General features: G+C 42.7%; 1 protein-coding gene across 1 annotated transcript in view; it reads right to left on the bottom strand.

Annotated features, from left to right (window-relative positions):
* Nucleotides 1-12,551, bottom strand: part of pamr1 (peptidase domain containing associated with muscle regeneration 1) — a 48,296-nt gene extending 35,745 nt beyond the window's left edge. The window contains exon 1 of the mRNA XM_013138965.4: nt 12,308-12,551. Within this exon, the coding sequence (XP_012994419.2) occupies nt 12,308-12,467 (160 nt within the window). The 5' untranslated portion in view covers nt 12,468-12,551. The remainder of the gene's footprint in view (nt 1-12,307) is intronic.
* Between the last annotated feature and the right edge of the window lie 4,225 nt (nt 12,552-16,776).

The following is a 16,776-nucleotide window of genomic DNA, read 5'->3' as shown; positions in this document are numbered from 1 at the left end:
CGTGATTTTTGACCTCTAGAGATGCTGAAAGTTATATTTTGTGGTATTGTTAGGCTTCCCTAAGCACATTCCTGTGACGTCAAAACAACACACCGCAGTGTAGGCTGTCCCTGGAATTGTTAATTGCTGGTCTTTGTTTTCTTGGGCCAAATACATCCACACTGTGTTATATTAATGGTTTTTACTGCGTAAAGAGACCACTGTGTTTACTGAGACAGAGCTACTGATAGGTTGTATTCTCTCAGAGCATAACTAAATATCTCTCTCTCTCTCTGTCAGTGCTTGACCATGCAGGAATGCATCTGAAGGGAATGCAAATCTCTTGTCTACTAATGACTCTTGACCAGGAATTAGCAGCAGACAGTACATGTTTCCTGGGCCGTGCTTTGATGTGCAATCTATGATCAGGTCTTATGCAAAGCAGAGACTTTGCCTAATTCCCTATAAACATAAAGTAAACCTAATTAACTGACCACTGAGTGTACATCTGTGAGGCATAAAGCTCAACACCTGCAAAGACCGTAAACTGGAAATGAACAATGTTGTGAATAGTTTTACAAGGTGAAACATTAGGGCTGGTGTGTGTAAGTGTTAGTGCGTGCATGAGGGCACTAAAATGTCTAATAATGCCCTAGTGCTTGCATTTTTTATTATCTGTAAAATTGGAGTTTTCTGCAACTGGCGTGTAGCTCACAACATGATTGTGAGTGAAGGAGAAAGGGCACCAACCACATTCTTATTCATACGTTTATCTTCCATTTTCTTATGCAGTAAAAAATGCACTTTGCATTTAAATTGGCTTCACCGTGTTCTCAATACATGCGTTACGTTTTCCTTTATCTTGTTGGCTCCTGTTTCAATGAGCCAGGTGCAATCACAGCTTGATGCTTCTCTTTGTATACAAACCATATGCACATCTGCCCGCATCCACAGCAGTGCACCACAGCCAAACAGAGTATGCCTGGCTGAATGACTCCTGCCCAGGGGCACTGCTACTGTAGTTCTGCACAACCCCTTACCACCCAACAAGCTCAATAAAGAAATACTGCACATGCTTGTGTGATCTGTGTCTGTGTCCCTTTCCTCACATAGCCTGCTGAGAATATTTGATAGAGTTCCAGGCAAACAGTCTCTCTAGCCAGATGCAACTGGTGCTTTTAGCTGACAACTAAGAATGAAAAAAAAAAAAGAAAGTTTCACAGTAAATTATTTTTCCAGGCTTTTGGCTGGTCTATGTAATGTTAGTGTGACTTCTCAGGCTTTATGCAATTGCTATCACCAAGATGTTTTGCAGCCAGAAGATTTGCTCTGACATGAACTTCCAGGAGCCGGGGAAATCTAAATAGTTATCTGACCCTCTCAAATAAAATCCTGTCACCTAGTGGAGAGAAAAGCCATATTGTTTTGGATTATACTAGGATACCCATTGGCTATTGGCAACAGCCCATCCTGGAATCTGCACAAAACATCAAACATTACATAATACAGAACAATTTTAGTAGTTTAGTAAAAAGACTATAAAAAATAAGTTTTTTCTCAAACTTATGCTTGTAGTTTGTAGTTTTGTTTCAAAAGGTGGACTGTCTCCGATCAGATTATAATTTTGTGGATACTGTGGTGCTCGACACAAACATACCTTGTTATTGACAAAAAGGTGTCTAGGTAACCTACATAGACCTACATTATATGTATCATTATATTTTTGTGAAATCCCCGTCGCCATGAGATGTGTGGTCCGGAGTCAGGACCTTAAACTGCGACACCCTATTCCGACACTCAAATAAGATGAAATGCCTTGCTCAAGGATGGATCTACAGATTTGTTGCACCTTGAAGATAAAGGGATTAATCTAGCCACCTTTTGTTTGCTGATATTCTGACCGCTAGCCTGCTTTGATTGCAAGGCTACCTGCAGCCCAATATACCACCCATATGAAATATGCATGATCCAATATATTACATTTCTTTCAACTTCATTTTTATCAATGTATTATTTTGCTAATTTCAGAAAGTGGAAAAACAGACAGGGTTTCAGAAAGAAAACCTGTCTAGTGGTCCACTACCACTGCCCTTAGTGCAAAATTAATATTAAGGAAATACGCTTTTTGTTCAAAAGGCAGGCCAGGAGAGCATTGTGTCAGAACAATAATCTTCTGCAGTTTGGGTACTGATTATCTTCACACCTGTTTCTCAACACTTTGCATTGACTCACTCCAGGGCAACTAACTGAAGCAGTGTCTGACAATGCCCAGCAGTATTAACAAAGACACCACACACCTCAGCTACTGGCTAATTATGCCTTAAATCTGGACGGATTGTGTCTTGGTTGTACCAGTTGTAAGGTGTTGATGTTGCTGTTTTTTCAAAGTATTCTGGTAGAAACTCTTAAGAGTAGGGGATTGCTCCTACAATCATCTTGATATTCCTTTTTGTCAAAAGTTGTGAAATAAACCAGCTATTCAGGGATTAATGACAAGTTCTCTAGACTGTCCAGGAAGTGGCAAGAATATTCAAAGTTATCAGGTTGACTAGGAACACAAAACGGGTACTTGACAAAGAGATTCATTTTTTAAACACTGATGACATTGTCTTCTATGTAACTGAACCCCTATCCAAAATATAAACTTGACTAAATGTATTTGGTTGTGAACTGATGCACATGCCGATGCAAAAGAATGAATAAGATTTATCAACACAAAGTTTATCTCATCTCATCTTCATCCGCTTATCCAGTATCAGGTCGTGGGGACAGCAACTCCAGCAGGAGCCTTCCGGTTCAGCTCTCTTTTTGTCACAACAGTGCGTTAAAGCGAATGCAATACCGCCCCCACTGCTACGATTCTCTGGCCAATCTCCCGCTCCATTGTCCCCTCACTCACGAACAAGACCCAGAGATTCTTGAACTCCTTTACTCAGGGTAACGCCTCATTCCCTACCCAGAGGAGGCACTCCATCGGTTTCCTGCTGAGAACCATGGCCTCAGATTTAGAGGTGCTAATCCTCATCCCAACCGCTTCGCACTCGGCTGCGAACCGGTCCAGTGAGTGCTGAAGGTCACAGACTGATGATGCCATCAGGACCACATCATCCGCAAAAAGCAGCGATGAGATCCCCAGCCCACCGAACTGCAACCCCTCCCCACCCCGACTACGCCTCGATATCCTGTCCATAAAAGTTACAAACAGGATTGGTGACAAAGCGCAGCCCTGGCGGCAGCCAACCCCCACCTGGAACGAGTCCGACTTACTACCGAGAACCCAAACACAGCTCTCACTTTGGACGTACAGGAATTGGATAGCCCTCAGAAGCACCTCCCACAGTATCTCCTGGTGGACCCGGTCATACGCCTTCTCCAGATCCACAAAACACATGTAGACTGGATGGGCATATTCCCAGGCCCCCTCCAGGATCTTTTGCTAGAGTAAAGAGGACCGACCAGGACGGAATCCGCATTGTTCCTCTTCAATCTGAGGTTCGACTATCTGCCGAACTCTCCTTTCCAGTACCTTTGAGTAGACTTTCCCAGGGAGGCTAAGAAGTGTGATACCCCTGTAATTGGCACACACCCTCTGGTCCCCCTTTTTGAACAGGGGAACCACCACCCCGGTCCGCCAATCCTTTGGCACTGTCCCCGACTCCCACGCAATGTTGAAGAGGAGTGTCAACAAAGACATCCCCTCCACACCCAAAGCTTTAAACATTTCTGGACGGAACTCGTCAATCCCCGGAGCTTTGCCACTGTGGAGTTGTTTGACTACATCAGTGACTTCTGCCATGGAGATTGACAATGCTTCCCCATCAGCCTCCAGCTCTGCCTCCACTATAGAGGGCGTGTTAGTGGGATTTAGGAGTTCCTCAAAGTGTTCCTTCCATCGCCTAATTACCTCCTCAGTTGAGGTCAACAGTGTCCCATCCTTACTGTACACAGCTTGGATAGTTCCCCGTTTTCCCCTCCTGAGGTGGCGGATGGTTTTCCAGAAGCACCTTGGTGCCGACCGAAAGTCCTTCTCCATGGCTTCCCCAAACTCCTCCCACACCTGCTGTTTTGCCTCTTGCACAGCAGAGGTCGCAGCCCTTCGGGTCCGTCGGTGCACTGCAACCGTCTCCGGAGTCCTCCGGGATAACATATCCCGGAAGGCCTCCTATTTCAGTCGGACAGCATCCCTGACCACCGGTGTCCACCAGGGTGTTCGAGGGTTACCGCCCCTTGATGCACCTAAGACCTTTAGACCACCGCTCCCCACCGCAGCTTTGGCAATGGAGGCTTTGAACATCGACCACTCAGTTTCAATGCCCCCAACCTCCACAGGGATGCCAGAAAAGCTCAGCCGGAGGTGTGTGTTGAAGATCTTTCAGACGGGGGCCTCCTCCAGATGTTCCCAGTTCACCTGCACTACCCGTTTGGGCTTTCCCGGTCTTTCCAGAGTCTTCCCCCATGGTGATCGGTTGACAGCTCCGCCTCTCTCTTTACCTGAGTGTCCAAAACATGCTGCCTCAGATCCGATGACACGATCACAAAATCAATAATCGACCTTCGGCCTAAGGTGCTCTGGTACCACGTACACTTATGAGCATCCTTATGTTCGAACATGGTGTTCGTTATAGATAATCCATGACTAGCACAGAACTCTAACAACAAACGACCACTTGAGTTCAGAACACAGTTATATTTTGAAAATTACAAAAGCAGCAAAACAACAGTACACAACGGCTCTAAAGAAACTTACGTTCAAACGGCAACACACACACACACACACACACACACACACACACACACACACACACACACACACACACACACACACACACACACAACGACATCCAACAATAACAATGATCCACAAATGCGGAGAGCAGAGGGGAAACATTTAAACACTTACAAATGGTGTGATAGGGACCTGGTGTGCATTATTAAAGACATGTGACAGAAACCAAGTCCAGGATGTGTTCGTAAGTGATGGGAACTGAGGATGTATGGAACGGTGGCGCTGCTGCTCACCGTACCATGACACTCCCAAAATATATGCTTTGAAAAATGTATGATAATAAAATATCTTTCTTTCTGCAATTACTTTACCTTTTTCAGAATATTCCTATTCAAATCTGTTAAAATTTGTTTAACAAAAACCTTTGCTGGCAGGGGTGCAGGGATAATGGAACTCTTCATTTTTGTTCCTGTTTTTTCACTTTGGTTTCATCCACTACATTCTGTACAACTACTCTGTGTTATATGTAAATATATAAATGAAGCAAAAATTACCCCAGAGAGTGGAGCATCTGCCACAGGATCCAACAGCTGACCACAAGAAAGGCAAGGTGAAACCATTCTGTCCATATTGCAATAACTCTGAACACTATCTAAATAAGTGCTCAACTATCCAGATGCTCACCAAGGAACAAGTTACAGAGTGGATTTAGACCACTAAGTGGTGGCGTTGTGGAAGGGACCATCAAGCGTCCCAGTGTAATCTGAAGAAGCCATGCGGTCTCTGCCAGGGAATTCACCTACGAGTCCTTCATGACGTCAACACTAGACCCTCAAAGGAGCCAATGAAGGAGGAGAACTACCTGGTGAACACAACCAATGAGATCCTTTACCTAGACCGCCCAGCCGACTGCAACTGTGTTCAGCTGAAGGTTATTAGGGTGCTCCTACACAATGGAGACCTAGACACAGAGACCTAGATGATGGGTCAGAGCATATTAGTCTCCTCCCAGAGGCTGCACATAAGCTCGGGACAAAGGGTAACCCAGAAGAACTAGCACTCTGAACCATTTGGCATTCAGACCCTCCAATGTGCATCAGTTACCTTTGGCCTCTCTCCAGCCTGGCAGCCTAAGAACAGCTTTCAGATAAAAGGAGCCTTCACCACAACACGTCTTGGACTATCAGACTATATTTATCCCTTAGTTAGTCTTCAGGAGAGATACAACAGCCGTTGGTCAACACCAAGCCTCTAGTCCTCAATGGTGCAGATCATTCCCATTTGATCACCCCTATCAAACCAGTAAGGTTAGGGCTGCTGGGCTGGCCAGCAGATGTTCGGACCAGACTAGGGTGGACACTGCAAGGTGCAATAATGTTGGTGGAGCAACACCTCTAGGCACAAGTGTCTACTGACCTTCATCATCACCCTAACATCCGAGCTGTTCAGAAATGTAGAGAAGCTCTGGCAGATTGATACCCTTCAGGGATACAAAAGGAGGTGACTCTGTCAAGGCAGAACCAGGAATCCGAAACTATGTGGGTGGAGGTAGATGGAGTTCTGCGCTACACCACCCCTTTACTGCACAAGAGAGACATGCCCTGTTTCCAAGGTCAAAGGGAATCAGTTATGCCAAGCCTTAGAAACTGCAGCCTACAGTGCAGAAATACAGAAGCTGGTGCAGGAACATTCAGTCAAGAGGTTGAGCGACAATAGACCAGCTCAAGGAGGAGAATCTTGCTACATCCCTCACCACATAGTCAGTCACAATGGCAAGAATCGCATCGTATTCAATTGCTCATTCCAGTTCCAGAACCTCAACCTAAATTAATCCCTGCTGCCTGGACCTACTTTGGGGGAGTATTGCTGCGGTTCCATGAGTACACCATTGGTATTAGTGGGAACATCAAGGGGATGTTTCATCAGGTCCGCCTCCTGCCCAACGATTGACTCCTCCTAATGTTTCTGTGGCATGATATGATGGGATAAAAGCCCCCCAAGAGACCTTTGAGTGGCAGGTGCTGCTATTTGGCACCACCTGCAGCACGTGCTGTGCAAACCTTTCCCTCTAGCGACATGTCACAGAGAACAGCCTAGAGATGTTAGATTCTCAGGGGAGAGATACTTCTATGTTAACAGCTTCCTCCAGAGCTTACCAACACCAGCAGAAGCCAGACAGCTAGTGGATAAGCAAAGAGTGCTCCTGGCTTCTGGCGGATGCCAATATTGGAATGACTGGGAAGTCATACCTCACATCACCTTGCCTAGGTGCTATTTACTGATGGATGTGCACATTTTGAATGTCACAAGCAAGGTCCGTGAGTTCTGTGATGCATCAGAAAAGGCCTACGGTTCCGTCGCCTACCTGAGAACAGAAGATAGTCATGGCAAAGTTTAACTGTCTTTCATCATGGCCAGGTCCAGCGTTGCTCCCAAGTGACTACATTCCATGCCAAGACTGGAATTCTGTGCAGCAGTCACTGGAGCCCAGCTAGCCAAGTTGTAAGATAAAGTGCTCATCTTAAAGATTGAACAGACCACTATGTGGACAGATTCCATACCTGTACTTACGTGGCAGCAGCAGTCAGAGTCCTGCCACTTTTAAGTTTTTGTAGGCACCAGAGTAGCCGAGATTCAAGACCTTACAGACTTTCAGGCATGGCTTTATGTTGTTTTGGCTAGGAATCCTGCAGATGATATCACGAGAGGCAAGATTCTGCAGGAACTTGCAAAGCCCAACATGTGGAGCCAGGGACCATCGTTCTTTCTACAGAATCCAGACAAGTGGCCGGCAAAGCCTAATGTTACCCCAGAGGAAGATACCTCTGAACTTTAAAAATCATCCTTCTGCAGTGTCGCCTCTGTAGTGGCAGATCTTAAAGACCCAGATGTGAGCCAATGTACCATCTGGAACGTGCTTATAGAGGTTACTACATGAGCTACATGGGGTGGCTGACCAGGGAGTTGACTCTTCAGCTGATCATTAAGCTGATCATCAAGAAAGCTTCTCAGATGAGCTGCGTTTTCTAAAGGCTGGTACGACAGTCCCTTCTAGTAGCCGCCTACTTACCTTGTCTCCGGAGCTTGATGACTCCAGAGAGCTCATCCGAGTTGGTGGCAGACTACGTCAAGCAGAAGATCTACCTGAATCTACAGTTCATCCCATTGTCCTCAATTCTGGTCAGCCCTTCACAGGACTCCTAATTCAAGACTATGATAGACAACTGAGTCATCCAGGTCTTGAGAGGGTATTTGCAGAGATAAGCCATAAGCAATGGATCCTCCGTGAGTGTGAAGCTATCCGATGCTTCCAAAACACCTGCTCTGAGTGCCATCGATGGAAGTATAGGCCTTTTGTCACTAAGATGGCCGATCTGCCCAGCCGCATGCCTACGCCTCTTCAAGCCAGCCTTCCACTCATGCCTACCAAAATGGACTGCTTTGGGACTCTTCAGGTCAAACTGGAAAAGAAGGTGGATAATATTCAAGTGTTTAACCACATGGACCATTGACTTGGACATCCTGACCAGCATTGATGCCAACACCTTCCTCATGGCCCCTTCTTCCTCATGAGATTTATGGTCCGTCAAGAGGTCCCCTGCTGAGTTGTTCTTGGATGAACTTCCAGGGAGGAAACAGCGAGAGGAATACGATCAGTTAAAACAGTTCTGTACAGGACAGTAGGTGCACAGCCAGTGACAGTCCTTATTGAAGTAGAGTGTATGGTTCTTATTGAAGTAGACGGCACTCAGAATTCCAAGCCCTTGGGTTACGTGTCCTCTGGGGACACCGTTTCACAAGTGGTGTACCTGGAGACAGAACTAGTAAGTAGACATCGATGGAGACACAGCCAGATCCTGACAGATCACTTCTAGGCTTGCTACATCAGGCATCACTTACCCATTCTCCAAGCCTCCAAGAAGTGACATACAATTACCACCAACCTCAAGGAAGATATGGTGGTTATGCTGGTTGACCCCAAGCTTCCCAGGGCCCTCTGGCACATCGGAAAGGTCATCAAAATTCCTCCTAGCACAGATGGTCATGCGGGGTCTGCTGACGTCAAGGTCAAAGACAAAACCTATACCTGTCGCTCATCTAGTAGTTTTCTCCGTTATCCCGGACTGAAAGTACAAGGACAGTAAACCTTTGACTGACCCATCTAACCTACTCTTGCCTTTCTTAGGAACAATTTGAGGTCAGTATTTTGGGGCAGCTCTAAAAAGTCTAGGAAAAATAAACACATTTAGTAGTAAACATAGTAGTTAGTTATGGTATAGAATATTAGGTCATAAGGACAGCTGTAGCTCTGCCCACTGGCCAAGGGAAGCAGTGCATTATGGTTGATCTCTATCTCTGGGGGAGTTACAACAAGGAGCACTAAATCTCTAAATCTCCAGTTACTTCTTGTGCCTTCCTATAGATGACATCCTTTGTTTATACAAAGCCTGTGTGTGTCCTTAAGATATGAATATGTATATTTGTTACATATGGCAATGTTTCTGGAAACAAACCTAATGTGTAATGTTAATGTCTTATTTCATTATATGTTAATTTGCAGTATTTACTAAGAAAAATGACAGTTGCGAGCTAGTCTTATTTTGTCAACTTATTTCTGACATATTACATTGGATGTGTACTGTACAACATTTATATTACATTCATATTGTACCTGTAGCTGTACATAAGTTGCTGTATTAGCTTGTTTATGTGCATGTTATTGGGGATTGTGCATTCAAGTTCATTATTCTGTGTGATATAGACTATGTTGCTATATAAGGCTACATGGGGTCATGTTTTTGCTCATGTAGTGGTGTTATCTTGGATATGTTGTTGCCATCTTATTGATTATGGTCTATGCAATATTAGGTCTATTACGTTAACACATGCCATTCATTATTACATTCAATTCCTCTTTGTTTTTCAGAACCCCACACATACAAACACACAAAGACACATAGAAAATTGTCAATCTACATACCAGGAAGTCCACGTTTCTTCATTGTGCTATTATGTATCCCGGTCTGTTTGAACCTTCATTAAACCCCTAAACTGGAATCAGAACCTTTCTGTCATCTGTGTGTGTGTGTTCATCAATGTGTTTGTACTTGTGGGTCTGTATGACTGTGTGTGTGTGTGTGTGTGTGTGTGTATCTGTGTGTATACATGTATGATTGTGTGTGGGAGTCTGTATACTAGTCAGCACCCAAGATCAAAAAAGCACTCAGTTCTGCTGAAGCAATGGTTTAACGTGGTATTTGAGACTATGCAAGGCTCTGTCAAAACTGTTAAACATCTTATTTCCCTTCTTCTGCTACTGCATGCTGATGGCAGCTTGTCTGTATGTCACAGCACACATTTTGATTCAGGAGCTGTGTCTCATGGCATCTCCAGTGGCAGGCTTTTTGTCTAAGTTGTATGACAAGCACAAGCAGTTGTGTCAACAAGATGACACGTTGCATCTGCTACCAAATACATTGTCCCTGCTGGCAGAGTGATGTACCTGTGACACCAGCAATGGGAAAAATAGCTGATCTGATTCATCAGCTGTAGTGTGTGTGTGTGTACTTTTGTGGGTTAGCATGTGTGTTTGTGTGCACATGCTGAATCAGTTCTCCTTGGCTGCCCACAGCAGCAGCTGTCTGGTATTTTAGGGCCTGAACGATTTAGCGGCCGTGGAACAGGAAACTCCCTTGGGGGTTTTGCTGTATGTGTGGGGACAGTGTATGTTGGTGGTGCTGTTGCTATGTGCACACATAGACAGCATTCTCAAACATAGATCTCTACGAACAACCACTACAGTGCCTATAGCTCATTCAGGAAACCATTTGAATGTAACCCCCCATCGCTTTGTATGTGTGTGTATATATATATATATATATATATATATATATATATATATATATATATATATATATATATATATATATATATATTTATATATTTATATATATATATATTTATATATATATATTTATATATTTATATATATATATATATATATATATATATTTATATATATATATATATATATATATAGAAAATCCACTAGACATTAATGTAAAATCTATACCAAAATACATTTCAAACTGGAGCTTCTGATATGCACATTTGTTTTAGGCATTTTGGCCTTTTAACTTGATATTGTACTTTCCAAACGCTGGATTTTCCAACATTTCTTTCCTCGCTGTCGTTTCTTCCATCACTCTTCTTCTCCCAGGGCCGCTCTGCCCTTTGCTCTTATTCGTTTTTCCCTGTCCTTCACCTTTTGTCGTGTTCAGCTTTTCTCATTTATTCTCACTACTCCCCTATCATGCCTATCCAGTTCATCAGTCTCCCCTACCAGTGACCTGGGTTGTCATGTTTGACTTTTAACTTCTTATTAGCCTAAACCAGCCTCCTGGGGATAGCAATATAAGCTGTTAGAAAATAGTATCTGTTGACCTGAAAGTCGAAAGTGTATAAGAGGTTCTCAGATAGTACAATCAACAGTTGAGGGAGAGCCCCACATTAACAAAAAATAATATCCAGGCTGCAGCTGAGTGGACTCAGAGAGTTTACGATATTCACAAGAATCCTCTTTTTGCATTTGCCTCCCTCATTCTTCGTTCTATATCTTTCTCTCTCGCCCTGTGTTCACCCCAACTACTTGGCTCCTTAGTACTTCTGCTCTTTAGGAAAAAGCATACAAACCCAGAGCCTTCCCACTAAGCGCAATGGCACTGTGTTTTGCAATGTGAATTGCATAACAATTGACTGCAATGTTCTGTACTATAGCCATAGTCTCACTATTGAAACCACTGCTTCTAACATGGTAACTAGTGAACTGTGGTACGACTCTCATCAATGTAGGGAGAAAACTTAATTACACTCATTTGAAAAACCAATCTCATAAAAAGCAGGTTTTCCAATGTACCTTATTTTACTTTTAAAGGTGTGAGTAATAGTGTTTTTGTATTCCTTTGCTGAGGGTTCAGATGGTGAGGTCATACCGTTGGAAAGGTCTAAGATTTATGGTAGACAGTAACTGCATCATTCACTCCAGTATGACTCATGCCTCGCAGTGGTTAAAATGGTCATCAAGGACCAATGGACAGATGCTTCTGAGCAAACCTCATACCAACATTTTGTAAATAGATACAGACTGCCAGACTTTCAATTGGACGATTAGTGTGCTCAGTAGGGCTCCACCTATTTACAAGGAAAGTTGTGGCTTTGTTTGGGATACAGAACATCGCTCGGATAAGAGATGGCAAGCTAAAATAAAATTATAAAATACTCTCAGCCCAAATAAAATAATTTGCACTATGAAAACAATAATGTGTTGTAAACACCATTAGGGTAATATAATAATTCAGAACCACATGGCTGGTTATTTAAGATAAACAAACAACGACTTTACATCACTTTCTTTTATAAGGCACTCTGAGAGCATTTCTGTCTTTAAGAGAGAAATAGGAGCACGTCTGAGAGCGCTGATGCTGACTATTTAAGAACAAAGAGCTCAGACAGAAACAGAGAAAGAACAGAAAAATAAAGACATGGAGGAAGGGTGGAGCGACTGGGGAAGATAGACATGTCTGGTTTTGCCGGGGCTCTTACCGTTGGGTAATGCTGTCCCCTGGGGCAGGACGATGAGGATGAGGAAGGTGAAAAGAAGAGTGCTGGGGTTCCTGGGAGAGCGGTGGGTGCCGGTGTGAGGAAGTGTATGGCTCACCCGGTGGGTTTTGCCCAGCTGCAGTTCCTCTCCCACAGAAAGCATGCTGCAGTCTAGAGCTCTGTTTACTTTCTGAGCTCAGCTGGTTTGACATCCCAGTCTCTCTTTCTCTCTCCCCTCCCTCTGTTGCTTTCTCTTTCTCCCTCCTCTCTCTTTCCTTCCTTGCCTCCCTTTCTTTGTTTCTCTGACATCTCTTATTCTCTCGTCTCCTCCATTCCTCTCTCCCTCAATCTCCCCCTCCCTCTCTCCCTCCCTCTCTCCCTCCCTCTCTCCCTCCCTCCCTCTCTCCATTTGGCTTCAGGTTACAACCCATCCTGGTAAGGAGCTCGAGGACGGGCTTCCAACTTCCCCACTCCTCTCTTTGGTGTACGTCACTGTGCTTGAATGAAACCAGGCTCCTATTGAGCAAAGCCACAGTAATCTCTAAAAGACAGATATGCAATCTTGTCTAATTTGACCAAATGCGTGAGATTATTAAACTAAGAGGTGGAATGAGGTGTCATTTGTGTATTTGTGCCATTATGATGTCTGTTCCAGCCTAGGCAGCATCATTAACATAAGCTCTGTGTTAAAGTTGTCTATTTTAGGCACTTTATTGACTGATCCCTCCTGATGAGCTGTGGTCACATCCACCAGAAGGAAAAAAGCTAATGACCTATAACGTAATCTGGATGGATTAGCCAATTAAATTGGATCTCCCACCCAAGTTGACTATGTTAAAATGTTGGAAGCACTTTATGGAACATATAAAAAATAAAAAATACACATATTTGCGTTTTATTTCTTACAAATATTTACCTGCATAAGACCAATGTCACCTTGAAAGATTATTTTGAGTTTTTATGAAAAAAAACATCTCAATGTAACATTAAATTGATGTGGCTCAGGAAAGAGAGGGAATAATCTAATCAAAGATCATTTTTCAGGGTAGACATATCTCAGATCTATTTAAGGTAAAACATTTTGTGTGGCAGGTAGGCAGAGGTCATTTCTGATTGAAGAGCAAGCATTTTGTTTTACTGGAATTGAGGAGTAGTTGGAGATCAAGGAAAGCATATTGTATGTTATTGCAGATATGTTGAGTTTGTCGTGGAAAACACTTCAGATTTCCAGACAATAAAAGATGCAAAGACTCAGGAGCCTTCGAATCCAAAAGTAGACTTTATTGACGTCATAAAGCCGTGCTGATCTGCAGAGCAACCAAGCCATGTTGGTCTGCAGAACAACCGACTTCCAAACCTTAAACGCACATTTTTATACAGTATGGTTATACAATGATATTAGGTCCTCCCATTATGCTAATTTCTGGATGGATCCTTCTCGAATTTTCCATCATGTTTTTCACAACCCTCTGGGATTCGCTCCCCCAGCCACTACTCATCATGACTCAGCATATTCTCTGAAATGGAAAGATTTCCTTATCTATGGGCTCACTCATCCTCCCAAGATTTTGCCAAGACAGTCAAGGACAAGCTACAGGTCCTTCTGTCCTCAAATATGAGATAACAACAACCACTCATTGTACTGACCATGGGAACAATAGTTCATCACTCTCTCTTAACCATTAAACTGTTTGGGAAAATAATATGAGCCCTGGTTAAATGTTTTATCAATTAACACTCAATTAATATGCAAGTGATCACATGAGACGTTCTGTCTACTCTTCATCAGGTTAATGTGAAATAACATTTTATGAAAATATCCCTACAAGTTCAATGAGGGGCCAGATGTATACTAGATTGTGTCATCTGCATGAAGGTGGATAAGGGGGGGGTCAACATTAATAATGTAATTAGAGAATAAGGGTGGCCCAAGAATGGAACATCGAGGAACTGCCATTGAAGCGACCAGTGGTTATCTCTTCTGATTTTACACAGTATACATGTTAAGAGCAATTTTTCAGCAACCTTTCCTGCTTTGTAATGCACCACATAGTGACTTATGAGTCAGAAACCACCAGAAGGACAGAATGGAGAATACACAGATCAAAGTAAAATATGGATTGATGTCATCTTCAAAACATGTAACTCAATGTATGTAAGCACATACAGTATGTTTAGTATTTTGTTGCATATACAATGTGTACTGTGCATGCATAAAGTCTGCAAAACACTGAACACACCATATGTATGTATGCATTTTCTAGTGATGCTTTTCCAGACCTGTGCTACAGCCAACATCAGCTGTTGTTTGTTATTTTCATCCTCACCAAATAACAGGCATGTTCAATTGGATTTTAATCAGGAGATTGATTGAACTATTCAATAACTTTCCATGTCACTATTATTGAGGTCATAAACTTAATTGTCATATGCATTATTGACAATAGTTCAGACTATAAATATATACTTGCTTGCAGGCTTGTTAGAATTTTGTGTTTGAGAGCTGTATGTGTGTGTGTCTTTGGTATGCATGCATGTTCGTGTTGCGTATGACTTACTGCTACTCCATGTTCTCACTATGTTTGTGTAAATATTAAATACTGAAAGCATGGTGCAAAAACATACATTTGATATGTAATGCACACTGAGATTGTATTATTTGGCAGCCCTGTTTAAAAGGGATAAAGCTTTGCAGGATTCTGATGGTTTAACACTTGAAGCACTGGTAGTGTACAGAATAGTTGATTACATATTTGACTAGGATCTTTGACTACTTTTAGGGCCTTCCTCTGACACTGCCTGGTGTAGAAATCTTAGATGGCAGAGAGCCTGAACTTGTATACAAAGCATTTTCATTTAAAAAACAATATGTACAGTATCGTGCATAAGTCTTAGGCCATTTATTTGGGTAGTAAGGGTTTACTATCCAAATGGATTACTTTTGTTTGACTTCTAGGTGCCTAAGACTTTTGCGTAGTAATCTATATATAAAATAAAAGCTATGAATCTGTACTGTCATAGTAATTCCTAGTGAAATACAAACATTTAGATAAAAGAGGAAGAACAAGAAAAAAAACATTGGGTTAGGGTTTATTACTGTCTGCATGATTTATATTTGGTTTAAGTTAAGTTTACACTCAAATCGTTTTTCTTTCCTGGAAATATAGTATGAATTAAAATCTGGACCCCTGTCATGACCAAAACTTTGGAAAGTCCTGGTAAACATACATAGACATGTCCTTTTCAAAACAGGGCTGAAAGAAGTGCATTGAATGCACACTCAAGTCCAGTAAAAGGTTTTCATCCAAACATATAGGGACTGAACACAGATTTTAAACAAATTAAATTAGTATACTTTATGTTAATATGACCTCAGAATGCACGCGATCACAATCAAGCAGCACACATCAAACAACTCAAAGTATTATGTTACTGTTTTCAAAAATAAATAAAATAAAGGATTTAGTTGTAATCCCATGGCAGAAACACCCAGTGAGGCCTTCTAAAGAGGAAGAGAAAGAAAAATAGCTGCACCTTTTGTTCTCTGTACCTTCTACCTCTTCCTAACTGTTTGTTCAGATGTCTAATGGTTTACATGGTAACCCTATAGGCTTCAGGGGCTAATCTAGACATTGGCCTTGGTGCTGGACCAAAACTCCCCACACAGATACATAGTCTCCACACAAATCCTGAAGAAAAGTATACATGGCCCATTGTCAACTAAGGAAAGAAAATCTATATTTAGACTGCAGAGAAGGTTTATGGTCAATAGTACGTGGACACCCTACCATCACAGCTACTTGTAATTCCCCTTCCCAAACCATGGGAATGAATGTTGAACTGGCCCCCCACTTTGCAGATAGAACAGCCACCACTCTTCTGGGAAGGCTTTCCACAAGATTTTGCTGAAGAATTTCATGGTTTGGGTCTACTGAATAAATGTCCCCACAAAGGTTCTTTGGCTGTTCTTATAGGGAAATGCAATTTTTCGGGGTTCCAGGTAGACACGTCATTGTGCTTGAGGTCATAGACAGCCAAGCGTCTGTTAAACCACTGCGATTCTAAAGGCCCTAAAGTCTCTAATCCCTTGACTCTCAAATCGCTTGACGCAATTTCTGCAAAGCTAACATATGGAGTTGGTCACACCATGGATTATTTAGCTATAAGATTTTGAGTTTCAGAATCTATGTCTGTGTAGACAACAAATATGCTAAGCTAACATATCCTCCCCCAGATAGGGCCACAGAGTCACTGGACCCCCCTGTCTCAGCCCCAAGGTCTTACGCTGCTATATTATTGTGCCGGGTGAGTAGGGTCAGTTCTCCTTCTGCACTATAAATCCTTGCAGATCTAAGGAATGCATTTTCAAAATGTTCCCTGTCTCCTGCCCTGTTTTTAAACTTAGGAGGACATGAGGTCTTGGCCCACACCTCCGGAGTACCAGGCTTTAAAGACTGTTCCTGTCCAAAGTC

Source organism: Esox lucius, chromosome 19 (genome assembly GCF_011004845.1).
Source record: "Esox lucius isolate fEsoLuc1 chromosome 19, fEsoLuc1.pri, whole genome shotgun sequence".
NCBI lineage: Eukaryota > Metazoa > Chordata > Actinopteri > Esociformes > Esocidae > Esox > Esox lucius.
This window is presented reverse-complemented; position numbering and strand designations above follow the sequence as displayed.